This window comes from Cavia porcellus, unplaced genomic scaffold (genome assembly GCF_034190915.1).
Source record: "Cavia porcellus strain 051 isolate PalLab524CR breed Dunkin Hartley unplaced genomic scaffold, mCavPor4.1 scaffold_8, whole genome shotgun sequence".
In the NCBI taxonomy this organism is placed as follows: Eukaryota; Metazoa; Chordata; class Mammalia; order Rodentia; family Caviidae; genus Cavia; species Cavia porcellus.
Genome location: NW_026947491.1, coordinates 12,045,900 through 12,059,742, shown reverse-complemented (window position 1 = coordinate 12,059,742; position 13,843 = coordinate 12,045,900). Strand labels below are relative to the sequence as shown.

At 48.4% G+C, this 13,843-nt stretch overlaps 1 protein-coding gene across 10 annotated transcripts in view; it reads left to right on the top strand.

The window, feature by feature from the left end:
* The window catches only part of Asap2 (ArfGAP with SH3 domain, ankyrin repeat and PH domain 2), a 133,965-nt gene that overhangs the window by 57,446 nt on the left and 62,676 nt on the right, over positions 1 to 13,843 (top strand). For 6 of the 10 annotated variants that reach the window (XM_063254361.1, XM_063254363.1, XM_063254360.1 and 3 more), the window contains one exon: positions 7,322 to 7,467. In XM_063254361.1, the coding sequence (XP_063110431.1) occupies positions 7,322 to 7,467 (146 nt within the window). Of the gene's footprint in view, positions 1 to 7,321; positions 7,468 to 11,574; positions 11,762 to 13,843 lie in introns of those variants that run through there. The other 4 variants (XM_063254368.1, XM_063254367.1, XR_010049131.1 and 1 more) reach the window with 3 other exon arrangements.

Here is a 13,843-nt window from a genome sequence, read left to right as displayed (position 1 = left end):
GAGTGATTGCTCATTCAGCAAGCGCCCAGGGTGTGGAGCTAGTCTCAGGAGGCCTCTGTCCTGCTTTTAGCACTGCATGGGGCCAGAACGGCATGGGTGTGTCCTGTGTGGACACTGAACAATAGTCTTCCTACATGATAGCAGGTGATTGTGTCTGTTGCCACTTGTTAAAAGGCTGACACTCTGCCACGCGTATTTTCTGGAAGGTCTCATGAACAGGTCCACAAAAGCGCTTACTATGATGAGTTGTTGAGAAACTGTTCCTTTAGCCTAAAGGACAACTCTCTGGCCCCTTTAAAAAAACCAGTTCATCTTTGTTTGAAACTCTAGTCTAAAATTTCCCCAACTGTCTCAGCCCAGCGGTGCTTTCTCCCACTAGGAAGCTGGAGCTGACTTTTTTCTTCTTGTGTCACGAGTCAGTGGTTAGAAAATTCATCTTGACCAAAAGGGAAGTAGCAAAAAAGACTTTCATTTTGGCTTCTCTAGAATTACTATATCTTTTTTTAAAAATTTTTAAGAGAATAAAACCCAACAAAACAGAATAGAGCCAAATGAAACAAAGCAGTGAAAGTGGTATTGAGCTTCAAAACAGGATAATAGGAAATCAGCAATGGTTACCATAATATGTGGTGCCATCTTCACAGGAGTTGTCCCTACCATCAGATACAGCAAAATCAAACAAAACAATGGAGTAAAACCAACCAAACCGTAACATTAAATAAAACAAAACAGTACTGCACATTGTTAGCTTCAAAATGGTTGCTTAGGTTACCAGATGCAGGAATAAAACAAAACAGTAAAATGGCACAAAATGTTGGATTTCAAAAACAACACAGAAGAAATTCCCCACAGTTGACAAAAGGCACACCGCCATCCTCCAGGTAGATGCCCAGACCACCAGCCCCAGGCCTGCAGAGTCAGCCAAACAGTACAGGCACCAAGCTCTTCTTGTCACCTCAGTTGATATCATCTCACCCTGAGTCCTCCAAATCAGTGGTGGTGATGGAGGTATGCTCTTCTGGTTTTTTAGCCTGTCACCAGCTGGCTCATTGGTTAGGCGTGGATTCTCTTTTGGCTGAGGCTCTTACCCATCAGCATAGCAGGGCTTGCTTCACGGTGAGGCGTGGTTTCTCTAGAATTACTGTATCTTGAAGACTTGGAGCATGTTCTTGATGAGAGTGACTGCTCGCTGCACCTTTAGTCTGAATAGCATAGTGAAATGCCACACTCTTTTTTTTTCTTAAGAGACAGGGTTTTACTATATTGCCCAGGCTGGAGTGCAGTGGCTATTCACAGGCACGATCCCACTACTGATCAGCACGGGAGTTTTGACCTGCTCTGTTTCCAACCTGGGGCCGGTTCACCCCTCCTCAGGCAACCTGGTGGTCCCCCACTCCCGGGAGGTCACCATATTGATGCCGAACTTAGTGTGGACACCCAATCGGCATAGTGCACTGCAGCCCAGAACTCCTGGACTCAAGCGATCCTCCCACCTCAGCCTCCCGAGTAGCTGGGACTACAGGCGCGCACCACCACGCCTGGCTAAATACCACACTCTTGAAATGAAAACTACAAGTACTGGGGCTGGGGATTTAGCTCAGCGGCATAAGTACCTGCCTTGCAAGCAGGTGGTCATGAGTTGGATCCCCGGTACCGATAAAAATGAAAAAGACAAAAAAAAAGAAAACTACAAGTACTAATTTTTCCTCCAACCCTTTTATGAGAGCCCATAACTTACTATGTGATATTTCTTGTTATTTGCAACTGGTAGTTATGATATAGTTTTATTTTGTTTATTGGAAACAAGGTCTCACTGTGTAGCCCAGGCTAGTCTTGAACATGTGGTGACCCTCCTGCCTCAGCCTCCCTACTGCTGGGATTACAGGTGTGTACCATTGTGCCCTGCAGACTATTTTAATAGAATAAGTGTAGAATCAATACAGAAAACTGTTTCTACTGTAGATAGCATATAATGAGTAGTTCAAAAGAAATGCATGCAGTTACTTAGGAAATGAATAATTATTGTATATTAAGAAAGGACGATGTGTGGCACAACTAGGGCCTATCCATGGGTAGCAGAGGGACACAGTACAAGTCTGGCCAGGTTATGTAGCCAGTAAGCAGAGCCCCTGCAGTCCTGTCCCAGGTGTGCTGTGCCTCCCACACGGCACACATTGAGGGCACTAGGCGGGACACAAGTGAGGTTCTCCCTGGAGAAAGGCAGGCATATGGGAGCACCCTTAGAGTCATTGTCTTCAGGAAAAAACGCAGGTGATTTTGGTTGATCCCAAGCTCACATGTGCTGAAGGTGAGTTGCACGTAACCTCAGTGATGCCTGAGGGTTGTCCTATCCAACAGGGTTTTGAGAACCTCAAAACCTTAGTGCCTGATTTAGTTACTTTCCTCATTGCCAGGACGAAACACTGAAGACCCACGTTTTAGAAAAGAGGTTTATTTTGGCCCACATTTCAGTCATAGCCTGCTGGCTCCAAGGCAGGGCTGTATCAGCACAGGGGCCTGGTAGAGGAGAGCTGCACATACCATGGGGCATAGGAAGTGGAGAAAAGGGAAGAGCCAGGAGGAGATAAACCCTTCCAGGCCCCGCCTCCAGGACCACCTCTTAGCAACCAGACCCCACCTCCTCACAGCAAGGCAGCTCTAAACTCCTATCATCCAGTCAGCTTCCAAACCATAGGCTGTGAACTGTAACTTTGCCAGAAGAATCTCATCAAAGAGCCCCAAAGGACCTGGGACTTTGGATTATAAAGGCTGAGGAGAAGGCATGTTTGAAGAGCTTTCTCTGCACTGAGGATGGAAAGTATACTTGTTCCTTTCAAGGGTGGTTTCACTGGAAGTTTTGACTCGAGTAAGAGAGGACCAAATCGGTATCCACAGCCTCACGGGTGAGCTGGTGGTTGGAAGGTTTCAGTGGCATGTTGGTGGCCCCTGTCCCTTTGGAAGAAGTAGAAGTCATAAACAAACAGGGAACCTTGGTAGTGTCAGCAATTCAAGCTTCTAGTTCTCTCTCCTCTGGTTAGGAAAGTGACTTGTGGCATTGAGGGGTGTAGGTCAGTGGCACCACACCTGTCTGGCAAAGTACAGGTCCTGAGTTCAATTCCCAGTACCAAAAAAAAAAAAAAAAAAAAACAAACAAAAAGCAAAGCAAAATAAAACAAAACAAAAAAAACCACACACAAAAAAACAAAAACAAAAAGAAAGTGACTTGTAAAATCTCATCAGCGGTGATCAGTAAGTTGATCATGGAAGCATAGCAGAGCTGAAGGAATTCCAAAGCTGTGACTTAACAGCTAATGTCATTGTGAATCACGCCAGGGATCTCTGCTGATTTGGCAGGAAACTAAGGCTCATCTGGCCTCGGGCATCCTCACTTGGTGCATCGGGTCTGTGGGCAGCCTTACATGGCATGTGCACCACAAAAGGGTATGTAGGAAAGGCACCTGGGGAGTCACTCAGAGCTTTCTTCTGATTTTTATTGATGGTGTGCCAGCTGATCACTACTCCTGGGTGGATGTTATCATCTGGGTCACTGTTTCCCCTTTTGTAAAGCGCCGGCCAAATTATTCAGTAGATACCTCGGCAGCTGTTTCCCCATTCGTGTACTCCAGCAGAGCTGCAAAGGTGGAAGGTTATTCCTCTCATTTATTTCACTTAGCGTTATGGTCTCCAGTACGTCCATTTTCCTCCAGATGACTCAGGCTGATCTCTCTTTTTTTTGGTCTTTTTCCTTTTAATCGGTACCAGGGATCGAACTCACGACTGCCTGCTTGCAAGGCAGGCGCTTATGCTGCTGAGCTAAATCCCCAGCCCTGATCTCTTTTTTATGGCAGAGAGGCCACATGAGTTCAGAACTGGGAGGAATAAGGCCTGGTCCTGGCGTGGTCTCCGTGAGCCCTGTGCTCACTTCCTGGGGTCCTCCGACGAGAGAGCTTGGGCTCTGCATTAATAAGGTAAATTTGAATGCTAGTGGAGGTGAAAGAGCAGCTCTTCTTGGAAGAACGGCTTTCACAGTTCTGTAAATAAAAGCTGGTAGACCCAGTTTGGGTTCTTTCCAGAAACTTTATTCCCAAGCTGTTTATTTTAGGTTCCTTCTCCAAGTGTATATTTGGAAAAGGACAGACAAGTGCACTCAGCAACTTCTGTTTTCTGGTAGGAAGATCTGTGGCTTAGGGTGGTGTGGGGCAGGTGGGGAGTCCCCTGTTCATGCAGCGGGCACCATGCCGGGCGCCTTGGAAAGATGTGCAGGATGGGGCTCGAGGGCTTCACCGAGGTGCCACACGTTCACTTACAGGGTGAAAAGTACAGGTCCAAGCTCCTAACTTGATTGGCATGAAGAGATCTCTACTGACTTAAACAGGGTGGCTTGATTATCGGAAAATGATAAGTGCCTTGGATCAAAGAGTTTCACTTGGAAAGCACCAAGATAATAATCAGAACAGTGACAGCAACAAGCCAGAAATCTTGGTGATCACCTTGGGCTGGCTGCAGTTCAAAACATTGTTTTATTTGTTTGTTCATTTTTGAGGCAGGGTCTCACTATACAGTTCAGGCTGGCCTTGAACTTACAGCAATCCGCCTGCTTCAGCCTTCTGAGTACTGGGTTTATGGGCATGCACCGCCATGCTGGACTTCATGCCCTGCTTCTGTGCCCATATCCTGCAGTACTGAAAGAGATGCCTCTGTACTTCCTCACTGGCATTTCTAGAAAGCCTTTGATCCCCTTCCTCTGGACACTGTTCCCCTGCTCCCTGCTCAGTTTTTTGTTTGTTTGGTTTTTTTGTACCAGGAGTAGAACTTAGGATCTTGTGCTTGTCCGGCAGATGTTTGTGCTACTGAGCCATTACCCCCCCCCCCCATTTTCCAGCTACCAGGAACTGAGCATCTTTCTGCTGCCACACCCTTCCACCATGATGTTCTTGTCCCAAAACCAGTTGACCATGGACTGAATGCCCTGAAACTATGAGCTGAATTAAACCTCTTCTCCTCCTTTAAATTGTGGGTGTCAGGTACTGTGTCCCAGCAACTGGAAGGCTAGGTTGGAAGCTGAGGCCTGGTATTTGTCCTTCTGCTTCTCCCACCCCATGGACAGCTGTGGTGACCATCGGCTGTGAGCATTCTGGGACTGCTGTGTCCTGACTGGCACCTTCGAGATGGTGATAAAAGAGCATGTGGCTCGGAACTGACCAGCTCTTCACCGTTCACCACTCGCTCTGGGGTTAGAAATAGAAATAGAAACAATTGTTGATCTGTCTGTGAACTGATTGGAAGATGTAAATAGTAAGCACTTTCGTTTTAGAGCAGGTAGACAGCTTAGCTATGAAACATAGCTAAGTATGGCTGAGGAGGAAACCTTTGGGCTCCCATTTATTTCAGGTTATTTGATCTTTTTTTTTTTGGTCTTTTTCTATTTTATTGGTACCGGGGATCGAACTCATGACTGCCTGCTTGCAAGGCAGGCGCTTATGCTGCTAAGCAAAATCCCCAGCCTATTATTTGATCTTTTTAAGCCCTGACTTCTTACTGGCATCATGACAAAGGATGGATGACTAAGATCTGGAAAAAAAGCACACTGTTTGCACTGTCCACGAAAGTCACCTGTGGTTGCTGTGACCACGGTTGCATTGTTGTGCACCAGGGTCCTAACTGTATCCTTAGGAGTCTCTTGTAGCCCTTGTTGTTGCTGAGGGCAAAGGCCCAGCCAATGTAACTTTGACTTCAAGGTTGTCAAAGGGCCCCTCTGTGATGCCACACTGGGAGCTGTGTGCACACATGCACCTGTGTGCTCGTGTATTTCTGTCTCTATTTCTCTGCCTCATGTGATCTTAGAAATGTGTCCAATTAGCTAGGCACAGTGGTGCACACCTCTCATCCCAGCACTCTGCGAGGCTGAGGCAGGAGAATGTAACCTAGAGCCATCCTGGGCAGCTTAGCGAATTAGCATACCTGTCTCAAAACAAAGACTTAAGAAAGGGCTGGAGGGTATAGTTTGGTACAGAGACACTGGCTTTAGTTCTCAACAGTGAAAAAAAGGAGGATGAGGAGAGGAAATGTATTTATCTAGAATCCTTTGGCACCCTTCTAGAATGGTTTTAGAAAGGAAAAAACTTGAACATTGAAATTAATTTTCTCCTGTGTTGGCTAACCCCACGTTAGAAGGCTGTAAGACACCCACACTTCTTGGTGGGCAAGGGCACATGGCTTCCCCAGTGCGGCAGGTAGACAGGCGATTTGTGATTTGTGATGTGTAAGATGGCTCCAGGGCTCTGGTCCCCTCTTTGTCCCAGTCTTTGTGTCTAAGATCAGCATTGGCACTGGCATTGGCCAATGATGGTGTTTTAATTTCCTGAAGAGTGGGGGACGCAGGAGCCACTCAGTCTGTGTATGCGGAGGGAGTGCAGCACAGACTAAAATGATGAACATGGACGGATCACGAGTCTGTGCAGATGAAAGTTGTTTTGTTGCAGCCTAGCCATTTCTTCTGCACAGGCCTGCCCTGGTGGTGTGGGATTGAATTCAGCCGCAATCATTTATCAGAATTGCTGCACTCAGTCCTCTTGCTTCTGACTCAGTTCTGAGTGAGACTGGCTTCTGTCGTTGGTAAAGATCTGCAGATTGTCCTGATCTCTACCAAGGACTGAAAATGTTGAGCTGGAGACTCGGAGTCCAGGTTTTTAGTCTTGAGGTGCTGCTGGGAGGCCAAAGACGGGGACAGATGGCAGTTTGCTTCTCCTGTGTTCCAGACCATGTGTGTTGTGGGTATATAGAGGGACAAAGACACAGCTTGGTTCCTCTCCTCTAGGCATTTGCAGAAGGTTCAGTGTCACCCAGAAGTGGAGCGTGGAAGAGGTGCTGAAGGGGCTCCTGGAGGATCTGAGTGGGAGGCCAGGGACCAGGGAGGGTGGCCTGGGCAGGGTGAGCAGTGGCACAAGCATGCCTGCGCTACCTGACCCAGGCTCCAGAGACCACCGCTGTCCCTGCATTAGGAGATGTGGCCACAGTGGATGTCTGCATGCCCAGGCTGAGTGTCAGCGTCTCTGGGCCAAGTCTGCAGGCTGAGGAGGGGTCCTGGGAGGTATGAGAGCGGGGAGACGCCTCTGTGTCAGACTGTTGGCCTGGGTGGCGGGGCTTTTTCCTCCCTGGTTACCACACTTCCCTGGGATCTGTCACCAGCACAGTGGGCTGCTGTCAGGGTAGCAATTCTTCCATGCTAGCAGCTTAGCATTCCCTGACTTTCACCATGGAGAGGCACCTGGCAGGGCCGGGCGGGCTGGCCTGCTCTGCTAACACCTTCCCTTGCTTGCAGCGCATGTGGAGAATGAGGAGCAGTACACCCAGGCCCTGGAGAAGTTCGGCGGCAACTGCGTGTGCAGAGATGACCCGGATTTAGGGAGCGCATTCCTGAAGTTCTCCGTGTTCACCAAGGAGTTGACGGCTCTGTTCAAAAACCTGGTCAGTGTTCCCTGAGTGTGCGTGTGTGTGGTTATGCCATGCAAGATGCCTCTGACACTGCCTTTCTCAGGAGAGAGTGAATACATTTTGTTTAATAAACTAGGAAAACATTTCACAGCTCCTGTGAACCTTAAAAGAATGTATTTTCTGTATACGTGGGATGAATTTGGAATAAAGTTGAAACTTGTATCGTTTATTGTAATAGGACTTTTAAAATTCAGCTTGGCATTTTAAATATGCCCAGCTGCAGAACATAACAGGTAGATCCATTCATCTTTGTAAGGGCCTCTGGCTTCAGATTTTAATAGTTCTAAACCATGTAGAACAGTCTCTGTCGCTAGTAATTACGGCAGGCATTGGTAATGATAATATTTATTAAATACGTTCCAGACCCGTCTTTCACAGCCAGCTAACCTATCATCAAAGAACAAAAATTACTATGAATATTTAAAGACCTTTCACGCTCCCATATATACAGCCTAAAAAAGCAGGGCTGAGAGGAACGTCTCGACTTTCTGAGCTACTAGAAGTGCAGGGCTGGTACCGGCTGTGTGCAGGCTGCTTGGTAACGGGGGTGAATTGACTCTTTCTTGAGCTTGGCAGCCTGGAGCCTTTCTTGCCGTGGGAACAGAATTTTGAAGAAGTGGGCAGCCAAGGGCAGCTTGTGACCCTGCCGGGTTGGTTTCTTCCTCAAGGGGAATAGGCCCCGGGGATCGCCTCCACATCTTTCCTGTTTTTCCTCCCTGGCTTCTCCTAAAGGTCGCAGAAGACGGGGTCTGGAGCTCAATAATGCTCTCTCTGTAGGTTGCAAATAGCAGCATCTTTTTCATTTCTTCTGTTAGTGAGCTCATAACAAGTGCGAAACCAGCTCATCATTCGTGAACTGGTGGTGGCGGTGGGTTTGTGAGTCTGGCCCTTAGAAGGGCAGAAACCAGGGAACATGATGTATGAGTTAATAATGGGAAGGACAAGGGAGTAAGATGATTAAGACTCTTGGTCTGTCTCCCTAGCTTCAAATATTTCCACTGGAAATGTTGAAAATAAAAAGCTATCACTGTGCTTTAAGTTTTTTACTTAGATGAGTTTGAAATCTCTTGTGGCTCTGATCAAGCTCATTGCTCTTTGTCCCTGCCCTGAGCCTGGATGCTGAGCAGCAGAGCCCTCAGCCCTCATGTTTTGGCAGGCATTCATTGTGGGGGCTCATCACTGAGTCAGTAACTGGAAGATGTTTTTTCCAAACCAGAGAAACTGTGTGGTCCCAGGGCAGAGTACTATGGAGGGTAACATGGTGGAGTTTCCTGGTTAACACCCACAATTTAAAGGAGGAGGAGAGGTTTAATTTGGCTCATGGTTTCAAGGGATTCAGACCATGGTCAACTAGTTCCAGGGCAAGAACGTCATGGTAGAAGGGCGTGGCAGTAGAAAGAGGCTCAATTCATGGCAGCTGAGAAATAGAACAGGGGAGCAATGCCAGAGAGAAGAAGGCCCCAGGGAGCAGATGGAGTCCCCCAAGGTCGCCCTCCATAACACCCAGAGGTGTGCTCCATCCATCTCCCCTCATGTGAATCCCAAAACCAGTCAAGTTGACTCTCTGCCCTAATCACCATAACTTCCTAGTATTTTTTTTTTTGTCTTTTTCCTTTTTATCGGTACCGGGGATCGAACTGCCTGCTTGCAAGGCAAGTGCTTATGCTGCTGAGCTAAATCCCCAGCCTCACTTCCTAGTATCTTACCCTTCAGCTCATGGAGATAGGGTCCAGGGTGGAAGAAACCAAAGTAAGCAGAAAAAAAGAAGTTAAGAGAGAACAGCAATGCGAAGTGCAGAAGAAAGCATTAAAGAAATCAGAAGAGGCACTGTGTCAGAGGAGGCAGATAATGTGAGTGACTGTTAAAGAAGGGCAAAGGAACACCATTCATTTAAGAAAGTATAAAATCACTTGGGAGGCTGAGGTAGGAGGATCCCTGCAAGTTCAAGGCTGGCCTGGGCTACAAAGTGAATACAAGGCCACCCTGAACTGCAGCGCAAAAAGACTAATAATAATAATAAAGTCAGAGATCCAACAAGAAGGGTTGGAGCAGAAGAAATTTCTTAGGAAATAGATTAAAACAAAAGCAAAATGGGCAAGTAGGAAACAGATAAAAGCCCAGCGTGCAGCTGAAAGGTGTTTCCAGAAAAGGACGGAGGGAGGGGACATGGGGATGCAGCACACAGCTGCCCTGTGCCTCCAGACAGAGGCCCCCCCAGATGTCCAACACAGTGAGGGAAGAGAACAGCCCAGGGCAGCTTTATGGCAAATCGCCACTCATGCTCAAAGTCCCCAGAGAGCACGCAGGGTCCAGGTTCAGAGCAGCTCTAAGGAGTGGAGCAGCACTCTTGAAGTCCTGCAGAAATAGCTGCCCCTTGGAATCAGACCCAGTGCTGGGCAGAAAAGCACAGAACGAGAGATGTTTTCAGAGATGCAAGGCTTGAAAAGCTGCAGTCCTGTATGTCATCGCTGCAAAACTCCCACAGGAAGTGCTTTTGTGAGATGAAACCAGGAAAGCGGGCTGGAGAGTTGGGAGCAGGATTCAGTGTGGAAGGGCGGCAACAAGAGGGCATCCCAGCAGGGCAGCAAAGGATGTCCCAGCCTGGCCGCTGAACAGAAGCTCAGCGAGCAGCCTGCAACAGGTCAGGGAAGGCTCGCCCAGTCCCTCCACCCCAAGACAGCTAGATTTGTGTTGTGGACTGCCTGGATGTACTCATCTGTGAAAAGGAGATAACGCCAGACTTGATTTTGTGTGTTTTATACATTTTATTTTATTTAGTCCTTGTCACAACCCTAAGATGGGTAAATGTTATCTCTGCTTTATAGACTGGTTAACTGAGGCCCTTGGGTCTTGGCCTCCTGGAAGGGGCCCCCAGCTTGTACTCAGTTACCCACATGGGCAGCTGTGCGCTTAAAGCAGCCTTTTCTTCTTTTTAAATTTTCTGCAAAAGTAGAAAGCAGGGGGTACTTGGGTGCCAGAACTGGCACATTGCTCATCACACCGTGGTTTTGCCACGTGCAGTACGTCATAAGAGCTCACCACAGGTCTAGGCTGTGGTCCCTCTCAGCGCTCAGGGACCGCAGCGTGGGAAGCGCAGGATGGTGGCTGTGCGGGAGACTCAGGCACCTCCTTCTCAACATGAGGGGCACATGTTGAGTCACAGCAGGGGCCTTATCTAAGTAAGGGGTGGAGCTGGGATTCAGATCCAGGCATTCCCGTGCCAAACCTGTGGTGTTTCCACTGTGATATTTAAAGGAGCCAAATCTTCTGATTAGATTCTTGGACAAGAAGAGGAGTGATAGGAAGAGTAGGCAGCACAAGGCAGAGTGCAGAGGAGAGACAGGCAGGGTTCCTCACCTTCTCTAATGGGCAGTGCAGGCTATGCCAGCTGGGAGTGAGAGGGGTTTGCCTGTTAGTCTTTGAGATCTGTGAACTTAGCTTTAAGTACCTGTGCATTGCTTTCATTTTGACTTTTACGTTTTGGAGTTGGAATTCTTGACCCTATTTCCCAGCAATGGATGAAAAGATAAGGCTGTCTTATTTGAGCCCAGATCAGCATCTGTCAGGTCTGATGCCGCAGCCCTTCTGATGAGGAAGCCCTCAGCCCTGGGAATGAGGAACAGCAGCTTCAAAAGAACTGGGCCGGGGCTGGGCTGCACTGAGAATTCTTCTTTTTCGGTACTTTGTGTGCCTGCTTACTCCTGTATGCAGTCACTTCTGTCCTACCTCACATTTTCAGTCTTTGCTTTGCTTTCTCTTAAGCATTTAATAAACGTTTCAGTTCTGTACGGTTAAGATTCTTAATTCCACCTCTGGTCCAGAAAGAATAACTCCCACCTGCCTGGTTCGAGGCCTGAAAGGATGTTTCTGAAGCAATTGGAATATCCACAGAAAAGGTCTGCCTGATTTAAAGCAGGAGTTTCTTCCTCATGGGGCAGTTCTCGCCTTCAGATAGCCTGGGACTTTCCCTTGCAGTCACGCAGGTTATAGGGAGAAACCTGCAGCTCCAGGAATGTAACGCGTGTGACGCTGAACATTCATAGCATCCAGTTGGTGACTTGGGTCTTTCCCTCTTCCCAGATGGAAGTGTGAATCCTGGAGGGGTTTTCCAGGCACTTCTGTGTGAACAGCAGCTGGGTAACAACAGGCTGCAGTAGAGCACTGGTCCTGAAAGTCTCTCGGCATCTTTGACTCAAGTACGGACAGGAGGAACTTGTGGTCCATGGAACCAGCTCACTCTGGAGACTGGCATCAGTTGGAAGCAGAGGTCTGTGTTGCTGGGCCGAGGATCCAGCCACGGGGTGGGACCAGGAGTGGCCCAGGCTGAGGAGTTTCAGCTCACACATGAAGGGCAGCCCGAGCATCCACCACCAAGCAGCATGTCCCTGAGTCTCCAGGGTTTATCATTGGTGACCAGAGTTAGAGAACAGAAGGAAGCTAGTGAGGTCCTATCAGGGAGAGCAGCAGCTTGTGGCTTTGTAGGACAGGCCGTATCTGGCAGGTGATGGCCTTGCCTGGTGGAACTGCTCCATCTCACCTGGCCGCATCGTATACTACACAGGCCCTGTGTCTGTGCATTGTCCAGCTTCTATAAAGTATGAACTCATCTGCCACATTAATGCCACCTTTTGGGAGGAGCACATAGCCCTTGTTGGTGACATCAACTTGTGAATGTTGCAGAAATCGGGGGAAAATCCTCCCATGGATTGTGCATTTGGGCATATTTGCCCCTAGGTTCATCCTGGACTACTGGGCTTCTAGTTGGCAATAATCTTTTTAGTATTCTGATTCTTTTTCATGCTGGTTGCTGGGTTTATTGCTGTCAGTGCTTGCTTCTAATATCCATGCTATAGACAGAATGATGTGGCTTGTTGAACTTTTGGCAGTTTAGGAGTCCCCAGGGTTTGAATGGAGGGCATGAAGGCTAGAGCCTCTTTAGGGGGCAAAGCCCACAGATTGGGTTTGGAGTGGCCCCCAAAGTCTAGTGTATTGAAGGCTTGGTCACCTTTAGGGTTAGTGGTATAGTGGAGCTTCAGGAGGAAGTTAGGTCACTGGGGGTATGGCCTTGAGAGGGCGTCTTGGAGAATCTTCCTCTCTGCCTCTTGGCCACATGAGGTGAGCAGCTCCACTATACCACATTCTCCCCACTGTGATGTTCTTCATGCCTTGCCACAGACTCCAAGCAGCCACAGAGGTAAATACTGAAACTGCAAGCCAAAGTAAAGCTTTCCTCCTCATAAGTTACTTAGCTCAACTGTTTGCCCCCGAAATGGGAAGCTGACTACCACATGGCAGGTCCTCCTGCTAGTTACTTTGGGCACCAAGCAACATCTGCTTCATAGAATGCTGGGAGTTCCTAGTCTTAGACTTGTGAGACCTCAGTGTGTGAGCTGGTTCTGTACTCACCGGTCTGCAGTCAAAAATGAGGACACATTGCTAATTTGAGTAAAACAATGCAAAACAGCAGGGATACTGTCAGACCCCAATCTTGGTTGCAGCACATCATCTAATTAACATGTTTAAATTGAACTTTGATGCTGGTTTTTTTTTTTGGATGGGGCGATGCTACCTCCTTGTTATTCCAATGGTCCTTGAGTTTCCAGAGGTTTCGGAGGGTGGGAGAGCATGGATAGCAAGGCCTTGAGCACAGGGATAGGGAGTTGCAGAGACAAGGCCTGGGCACTGGCCAGGTGCTGTCCATGCTCTGGTGCTACCCATGTGTGAGATCCCAGAACTGCTGCCTGGATTTTTACTAGCATGCATTGTGCTCTGCTGACCCCTGGGGCCTTTGGGATTCTGGGCTGCAGTCTCCAAAACTGGAAGCCTTGGACCTCTGGGTCCCTGGAGCAGAGGTGGGTGGGAGAGTCCTGCGGAGTTGTCCAAGATGAACTTGCATGACCTGTACACAGCGAGACCACAAGACTTAGAAACAAAACATCTTCAGAGCTTCTCGTCTGAGTTAGGTCATGGCATTAGCAGACAGTCACTGGAAAGGATGAGGGCATCAAAATAGGGCCTGTTTCTGTTTTTGTCATCACGAGCTCTCTCAGTTGCTGGCTGCTCAAAGGTCAACCACTGTGATGTGAGGACTGCTAACTCTTGTGCCAAACCTCGGAAGCCCTGTGTGGGAGGCAGGAGAGGAGGGAGGGGAAAAAGGAGGAGGGAGGAGGGTCAGTGCAGGGCAGCCCTCTGGCTGCATGTTGGGGAGGCTGCAGTGGCTCTGCTCTGATTTTCTCTGTAAAGGCACAGTCCACATTGCCACAGTAGGAAGAGGAACATTGGGTGGTAGCTGGAGACGGCAGGCGATTGTTGTTCTGGGGCAGGGAACCAGAAGGAGGGGAGTATGTTT